Source organism: Oncorhynchus keta, chromosome 10, assembly GCF_023373465.1.
Source record: "Oncorhynchus keta strain PuntledgeMale-10-30-2019 chromosome 10, Oket_V2, whole genome shotgun sequence".
Classification (NCBI taxonomy): Eukaryota; Metazoa; Chordata; class Actinopteri; order Salmoniformes; family Salmonidae; genus Oncorhynchus; species Oncorhynchus keta.
This window is the reverse complement of record NC_068430.1, coordinates 80,582,574-80,591,531: the sequence shown is the minus strand read 5'-3', so window position 1 is coordinate 80,591,531 and position 8,958 is coordinate 80,582,574. Positions and strand designations below refer to the sequence as shown.

Sequence of the window (8,958 nt, the reverse complement as noted above, 5' to 3'; positions counted from 1 at the left end):
TCTCTCTCTCTCTCCTTAGACTGTTCTCTCTCTCTCTCCTTAGACTGTTCCCTCTCTCTCCTTAGACTGTTCTCTCTCTCTCTCCTTAGACTGTTCCCTCTCTCTCCTTAGACTGTTCTCTCTCTCTCTCCTTAGACTGTTCTCTCTCTCTCTCCTTAGACTGTTCCCCCTCTCTCCTTAGACTGTTCCCTCTCTCTCTCCTTAGACTGTTCCCTCTCTCTCCTTAGACTGTTCTCTCTCTCTCTCCTTACTGTTCCCCCTCTCTCCTTAGACTGTTCCCCCTCTCTCTCCTTAGACTGTTCCCTCTCTCTGTCCTTAGACGGTTCCCTCTCTCTCCTTAGACTGTTCCCTCTCTCTCCTTAGACTGTTTCCCCCTCTCTCCTTACTGTTCCCTCTCTCCTTACTTTTCCCCCTCTCTCCTTAGACTGTTCCCCTCTCTCTCCTTACTGTTCCCTCTCTCTCCTTAGACTTTTCCCTTTCTCTCTCTCCTTACTGTTCCCCCTCTCTCCTTAGACTGTTCCCCCTCTCTCTCCTTACTGTTCCCTCTCTCTCCTTAGACTTTTCCCCTCTCTCTCTCTCCTTACTGTTCCCTCTCGCTCCTTACTGTTCCCTCCCTCCTTAGACTGTTCCCCCTCTCTCTCTCCTTAGACTGTTCCCCCTCTCTCCTTAGACTGTTCCCTCTCTCTCTCCTTACTGTCCCCCCTCTCTCCTTAGACTGTTACCCCTCTCTCTCCTTACTGTTCCCTCTCTCTCCTTAGACTGTTCCCTCTCTCTCTCCTTAGACTGTTCCCTCTCTCTCCTTAGACTGTTCCCTCTCTCTCCTTAGACTGTTCCCCCTCTCTCTCTCCTTACTGTTCCCCCTCTCTCCTTAGACTGTTCCCCCTCTCTCTCCTTACTGTTCCCTCTCTCTCCTTAGACTTTTCCCTTTCTCTCTCTCCTTACTGTTCCCCCTCTCTCCTTAGACTGTTCCCTCTCTCTCTCCTTACTGTTCCCCCTCTCTCCTTAGATTGTTCCCCCTCTCTCTCCTTACTGTTCCCCTCTCTCTCCTTAGATTGTTCCCCCTCTCTCTCCTTAGACTGTTCCCTCTCTCTCTCCTTAGACTGTTCCCTCTCTCTCTCCTTAGACTGTTCCCCCTCTCTCTCCTTAGACTGTTCCCTCTCTCTCTCCTTAGACTGTTCTCTCTCTCTCTCCTTAGACTGTTCCCCCTCTCTCTCCTTAGACTGTTCTCTCTCTCTCCTTAGACTGTTCCCCCTCTCTCTCCTTAGACTGTTCTCTCTCTCTCTCCTTAGACTGTTCCCTCTCTCTCTCCTTAGACTGTTCCCTCTCTCCTTAGACTGTTCCCCCTCTCTCTCTCCTTAGAAGGTCCCCCTCTCTCTCCTTAGACTGTTCGCTCTCTCACTCCTTAGAGTTAGACCACACATTCTCTGTAGCTCACTACTTGGAAAACATTACATATGCAGAGTATGTAGATTTAGGCTGAGATATAATCAGATCAGTGGTGGATCCACATCATAGAGCTCTTGACATTTAAAGGTCTTTTCCGATTGAGCCGACATATGGAGCCTTTACAGTGGATGCAGTCTCCTGCGAACGTGGGAATGTGGTGATGCTAATAATGATGAGGATGATGATGGTGTTGATGTTGGTGATGATGATGATGGTGATGATGGTGGTGATGATGACGATGGTGGTGATGATGACGATGGTGGTGATGATGTTGATGATGGTGATGATAATGATGATGATGGTGGTAGTGATGATGTTGATGATGATGATGGTGATGATAATGATGATGATAATGATGAGGATGATGATGTTGGTGATGATGATGATGGTGGTGATGGTGATGATCGTGATGATGTTGATGATGGTGATGATAATGATGATGATGGTGGTAGTGATGATGATGGTGATGATGGTGGTGATGATGATGACGATGATGTTGATGATGATGATGGTGATGATAATGATGGTAGTGATGATGTTGATGTTGATGATGATGATGTTGTTTAGGTGCTGGGAGAGGAACATCAACATGGGTTACTGGTGGATTATACGTTCTCCCATCCTGTTAGCTTACCTGGTGAGTTTATTTTCTCTCTCTCTCTCTCTCCTCTCTCTCTCTCTCTCTCTCTCTCTCTCTCTCTCTCTCTCTCTCTCTCTCTCTCTCTCTCTCTCTCTCTCTCTCTCTCTCTCTCTCTCTCTCTCCTTCTCTCTCTCTCTCTCTCTCTCTCTCTCTCTCTCTCCTCTCTCTCTCTCTCTCTCTCCCCTTCTCTCTCCTTCTCTCTCCATTGATCATTAGAGTATTTCAACATGAGGTATTCTGATGTATAAAAATAACTTATTAACTATCTGCATCAGCTTCTAGAGTATTTCAACATGAGGTACTCTGATGCACAAGCACTGATATATTAAATCCAGTAACTGGAATATCGCATAAATCATAAATCTTCATTTTTATTTTAAAAAATATATAAATTTGATAAATTCCAAAATTGTTACTATTTATTAGATATACTTTTTGATTAGGTCCATTCAGTGATCAAGTCTTAATGTTTTAAAATTTTATTTTACATCTTCAATGATTTGCTATTTTAACCCAGTTCAGCAGGTATAGCTAAACACAGTGCTCATTCCACTAGCAGTCAGTGGAGGCAGGACTCCTCCTGCATTCATCATGTTTACAGTGGAGGCAGGACTCCTCCTGCATGCATCATGTTTACAGTGGAGGCAGGACTCCTCCTGCATTCATCATGTTTACAGTGGAGGCAGGACTCTTCCTGCATTCATCATGTTTACAGTGGAGGCAGGACTCCTCCTGCATGCATCATGTTTACAGTGGAGGCAGGAATCCTCCTGCATTCATCATGTTTACAGTGGAGGCAGCGCTCCTCCTGCATTCATCATGTTTACAGTGGAGGCAGGACTCCTCCTGCATTCATCATGTTTACAGTGGAGGCAGCGCTCCTCCTGCATGCATCATGTTTACAGTGGAGGCAGGACTCCTCCTGCATGCATCATGTTTACAGTGGAGGCAGGACTCCTCCTGCATGCATCATGTTTACAGTGGAGGCAGGACTCCTCCTGCATTCATCATGTTTACAGTGGAGGCAGCGCTCCTCCTGCATTCATCATGTTTACAGTGGAGGCAGGGCTCCTCCTGCATTCATCATGTTTACAGTGGAGGCAGCGCTCCTCCTGCATTCATCATGTTTACAGTGGAGGCAGCGCTCCTCCTGCATGCATCATGTTTACAGTGGAGGCAGCGCTCCTCCTGCATTCATCATGTTTACAGTGGAGGCAGGACTCCTCCTGCATGCATCATGTTTACAGTGGAGGCAGGACTCCTCCTGCATCCATCATGTTTACAGTGGAGGCAGGACTCCTCCTGCATGCATCATGTTTACAGTGGAGGCAGGACTCCTCCTGCATTCATCATGTTTACAGTGGAGGCAGGGCTCCTCCTGCATTCATCATGTTTACAGTGGAGGCAGCGCTCCTCCTGCATTCATCATGTTTACAGTGGAGGCTGGTCTCCTCCTGCATGCATCATGTTTACAGTGGAGGCAGGAATCCTCCTGCATTCATCATGTTTACAGTGGAGGCAGGACTCCTCCTGCATTCATCATGTTTACAGTGGAGGCAGCGCTCCTCCTGCATGCATCATGTTTACAGTGGAGGCAGGACTCCTCCTGCATGCATCATGTTTACAGTGGAGGCAGGACTCCTCCTGCATGCATCATGTTTACAGTGGAGGCAGGACTCCTCCTGCATTCATCATGTTTACAGTGGAGGCAGCGCTCCTCCTGCATTCATCATGTTTACAGTGGAGGCAGGACTCCTCCTGCATGCATCATGTTTACAGTGGAGGCAGCGCTCCTCCTGCATGCATCATGTTTACAGTGGAGGCAGCGCTCCTCCTGCATTCATCATGTTTACAGTGGAGGCAGGACTCCTCCTGCATTCATCATGTTTACAGTGTCCATGTATGTTAGTAGAAGAAGTTATAGTTCTGGGAGACCCTGCCTACATCACACACACACGGACAGACGGACGGACGGACAGCTGCTAATATTTAGGCTTAATTTCTTTCTCCTTTTGTCTTTTTTCTCGTTTCTCTTTCTCAGATGAATTTCTTTATCTTCATCCGGATTATAAAGATCCTGATGTCGAAGCTCAAGGCCCATCAGATGAGATACACAGATTACAAGTTCAGGTGGTTGAGGTCTTCAAATCCCTCCATCCCATCTTCCCTTCTAAAGTCATGTACCTGATATATTAACGGGTTACAGAGTTGTGTGTCTATTGTGTGGTTGGTCTCTGTAACATTCTCCTTTTATGACCCCAACTTTTCCTCTCGCCCCTTCTGCCCTCCTTCTTTTAATTTGATAACTCTCTATCTCTCCCCCTCGCTTTTTCACCTTCTCCCCCTTCTCTCTCTCCCTCATACTCTCTCCCCCTTCTCTCTCTCCCTCGCTCTTTTACCTTCTCTCCCTCATACTCTCTCTCACCTTCTCTCTCTCCCTCATACTCTCTCTCACCTTCTCTCTCTCTCTCTCTCTCTCTCTCTCTCAGGCTGGCTAAATCCACTCTGACCCTCATCCCTCTGCTGGGTATTCACGCCATCCTCTTCACCTTAGTCATCGATGAGTCCGTCCCCAAAGGTTCCAAGATGCGTCTCATCCGCCTCTTCTACGACCTCCTCTTCAACTCCTTCCAGGTCAGGAGATCAAACTTAAATCACTTCCTGTATAGGTATCATTGGATAAATACCATATGGCACCCTCTTCCCTATATAGTGCACTATTTTTGGCCAGGTCCCACAGGGCATAACATTATTAAGACTGTAATGTGGTGGTATGTTGTGTCACCATGGTGATAAGATGTAACGCTGTCATAGAGGTGAAATAGGGTAGTAATAGACTGTAATGTGGTGGTATGTTGTGTCACCATGGTGATAAGATGTAACGCTGTCATAGAGGTGAAATAGGGTAGTAATAGACTGTAATGTGGTGGTATGTTGTGTCACCATGGTGATAAGATGTAACGCTGTCATAGAGGTGAAATAGGGTAGTAATAGACTGTAATGTGGTGGTATGTTGTGTCACCATGGTGATAAGATGTAACGCTGTCATAGAGGTGAAATAGGGTAGTAATAGACTGTAATGTGGTGGTATGTTGTGTCACCATGGTGATAAGATGTAACGCTGTCATAGAGGTGAAATAGGGTAGTAATAGACTGCAATTTGAATATGAACATGTACATATGAATAGTGTGTAAATATTATTTTGTTGTCTCTTGGTGTCTTTCCTATATATATATATATATATAAACAAATAATATTTCATGTACCATCTTATCTTGTTCTTGTCTATTAATTACTGGTGTAAAGTACTAAAGTAAAAATATTTGAAAGTACTTTAAAGTACTAAGTCGTTTTTTTTCTCGTATTTTTACTATTCATATTTTTGACAACTTTTACTTTTATTTCATACATTTCCGCTGGCACCCAAATTTACAAAAGTAAATAAAATAAAAACAAGAAAATCATGTCATTTGGTTTGCTAAATATTAGGAATTTGAGATGATTTATACTTTTACTTTTGATACGTAAGTATAATTTAGCAATTACATTTGCTTTTGATACTTAAGTGTATTTAAAACCAAATACTTTTTATTTTTTTACTCAAGTAGGATTTTTCTGGGCGACTTTCACTTTTACTTGAGTCATTTTCTATTAAGTAATCTTTTACCCAAGTATGACAACTGGATACTTGTTCTCCCACTGCTTTTACTGTCATTTATTTAGACCCCAGGAAGAGTAGCTGAGACATGTGCAGTAGCTAAAGGGGATCCTAATAAACTAAACTAATGTGGTGTTACGGTGTGTTACCATGGTGATAAGGTGTTCTTAACCTCTCCCTCTCTACAGGGCCTACTGGTGGCCATCTTGTATTGTTTCGTCAACAAAGAGGTGAGTCTGAATGCCCTTTTCCCTCTCATTCCCTCTCTCCCTCTCCCCCTCTCTCTCTTGTCTCCCCCTCTTATAGAATCTTATCAGTATCTGTCTTCATCTGCTTCTCTCTCTCTCTCTCTCTCTCTCTCTCTCTCTCTCGCTCTCTCTCTCTCTCTCTCTCTCGCTCTCTCTCTCGCTCTCTCTCGCTCTCTCTCTCTCTCTCTCTCTCTCTCTCTCTCTCTCTCTCTCTCTCTCTCTCTAGCTCTCTCTCTCTCTCTCTCTCTCTCTCTCTCTCTCTCTCTCTCTCTCTCTCTCTCTCTCGCTCTCGCTCTCTCTCTCTCTCTCTCTCTCTCTCTTCTTTCTCTCGCTCTCGCTCGCTCTCTCTCTTTCTCTCTCTCTCTTTCTCTTTCGCTCTCTCTCTCTCTCTCTCTCTCTCTCTTTCTCTCGCTCTCTTTCTCTCTCTCTTTCTCGCGCTCTCTCACTCTCTCTTTTTCCTCCCTCCTTCTCTCTCCCTCCATCTGTTTGTCTCTCTCCAGGTCCAGTCTGAGATGTTGAAAAAGTGGAAGAGGTGGAAGCTGGGTAAAGACATCGAGGAAGAGTACCGTCATACATACAGCCACGCGCCTCATGTCAAAAGTGGCAGCATCGTCACCGGCAACCTGGCCGGTGTCCAAGACAACAGCAGCGACCCTAAAGACTCACAGTTGACCCCCAACCCGACTACGACCCAGATCCTAACCCTGCCTCAACCTCCATCACCCCCAATGAGAGCAGTAGATTGGTGGGGTCCTGCCACCACAGGACGGATAAAACAAAGACTCAATCCTCCCTGCAGTGTCCCTCCACACCACATGGTGGCACTAACAACTGCAGCACTCTGATGGAGGACATTTGTCTGGAGGAGAGGGCTCAGAGTTATACACGCCCAGAGGAGGGCGCCGAAAGCAACTTCTGACCAACGGGGGAAGACCATTTTATTTGATTTATTTTACCTTTATTTTACTAGGCAAGTCAGTTAAGAACAAATTCAACAAAGCCTGTTCAGGGGCAGAACGACAGATTTGTACCTTGTCAGCTCGGGGATTTGAACTTGCAACCTTTCGGTTACTAGTCCAACGCTCTAACCACGAGGCTACCCTGCCGCCCCATCCCTGGCCTATGGATAAATTGATTGGTTGATTGATAGATTGATTGGTTGATTGATAGATTGATTGGTTGATTGATAGATTGATTGGTTGATGGATAGATTGATTGGTTGATTGATAAATTGATTGGTTGATTGATAGATTGCTAAAGTGTTCTGGTGTAGAAAGAGACAACACACCTACTGGAGGGGACCGTTAGCGCACAGCAGGTCCAGATCCTATGGATTGATTGGTTGATTGGTTGATTGATTGATTGATTGATTGATTGATTGATTGGTTGGTTGGTTGATTGGTTGATTACAGGTCCAGAAGACTTGTTGGTCTGAAAATATGAAACATTTTACTGTTTATTTTTTTTGGACCATATTTTGACCCCACGGGATTGATCACATCCCCCACTGTGTTCAGGTTGACAAGGACTACTGCTAAAGGGAAACTAGCAGGCCTGCTAGCTGTGTTCAGGTTGACCACTGCTAAAGGGAAACTAGCAGGCCTGCTAGCTGTGTTCAGGTTGACCACTGCTAAAGGGAAACTAGCAGGCCTGCTAGCTGTGTTCAGGTTGACCACTGCTAAAGGGAAACTAGCAGGCCTGCTAGCTGTGTTCAGGTTGACTACTGCTAAAGGGAAACTAGCAGGCCTGCTAGCTGTGTTCAGGTTGACTACTGCTAAAGGGAAACTAGCAGGCCTGCTAGCTGTGTCCATGTGTACGACCGCTAACCAAACGCTACCCTCGCTCAACAACTCCCTGGCTGTGCTCCGGGTTCTCCTGCCCTTTTCTAGAAGTGTGTACTAGCACCCCGTCAATCATTTAAAGGATTGGTGTAGCTTCACATTGGCTGGAGGTAATGACCCACCATTTTCAGATGCATGTGAGGAAGTCCACACTGTGTGTCCCTGTTCTCTACTGCTACTGAGAGATTCACTTGTCCTCTATGTCTTTGTGAGTGTGGCCCAAACGGAGCCCTAGTCCCTATATAGTGCACTATTTTAGACCAGGACCCTATTGTATATAGTACACTACTTTAGTCCAGAACCCTATTGTATACAGTACACTACTTTAGACCAGAACCCTATTGTATATAGTACACTACTTTAGACCAGAACCCTATTGTATATAGTACACTACTTTAGACCAGAGCACTATTCCCTATATACTACACTACTTTATACCAGAACCCTATTGTATATAGTACACTACTTTAGACCAGAACCTATTGTATATAGTACACTACTTTAGACCAGAGCACTATTCCGTATATACTACACTACTTTAGACCAGAGCCCTATTCCTATATAGTGCACTACTTTAGACCAGAGCCCTATTCCCTATATAGTGCACTACTTTAGACCAGAGCCCTATTCCCTATATAGTGCACTACTTTAGACCAGAGCCCTATTCCTATATAGTGCACTACTTTAGACCAGAGCCTATTCCCTATAGACCAGAGCCCTATTCCTATATAGTGCACTACATTAGACCAGAGCCCTATTCCCTATATAGTGCACTACATTAGACCAGAGCCCTATTCCTATATAGTGCACTACATTAGACCAGAGCCCTATTCCCTATATAGTGCATTACTACATTAGACCAGAGCCCTATTCCCTATATAGTGCACTACATTAGACCAGAGCCCTATTCCTATATAGTGCACTACATTAGACCAGAGCCCTATTCCCTATATAGTGCACTACATTAGACCAGAGTCCTATTCCCTATATAGTGCACTACATTAGACCAGAGCCCTATTCCCTATATAGTGCACTACATTAGACCAGAGCCCTATTCCCTATATAGTGCACTACATTAGACCAGAGCCCTATTCCTATATAGTGCACTACATTAGACCAGAGCC

The 8,958-nt window shown here is 45.0% G+C and overlaps 1 protein-coding gene across 1 annotated transcript in view; it reads left to right on the top strand.

Moving 5' to 3' along the window:
- Positions 1–6,673, top strand: part of LOC127931958 (glucagon receptor-like) — a gene marked incomplete at its 3' end in the record, with an annotated part of 19,571 nt that extends 12,898 nt beyond the window's left edge. The window contains 5 exon segments of the mRNA XM_052526117.1: positions 2,014–2,083; positions 4,128–4,216; positions 4,576–4,720; positions 5,934–5,975; positions 6,494–6,673. Of these exon segments, the coding sequence (XP_052382077.1) occupies positions 2,014–2,083; positions 4,128–4,216; positions 4,576–4,720; positions 5,934–5,975; positions 6,494–6,673 (526 nt within the window).
- Between the last annotated feature and the right edge of the window lie 2,285 nt (positions 6,674–8,958).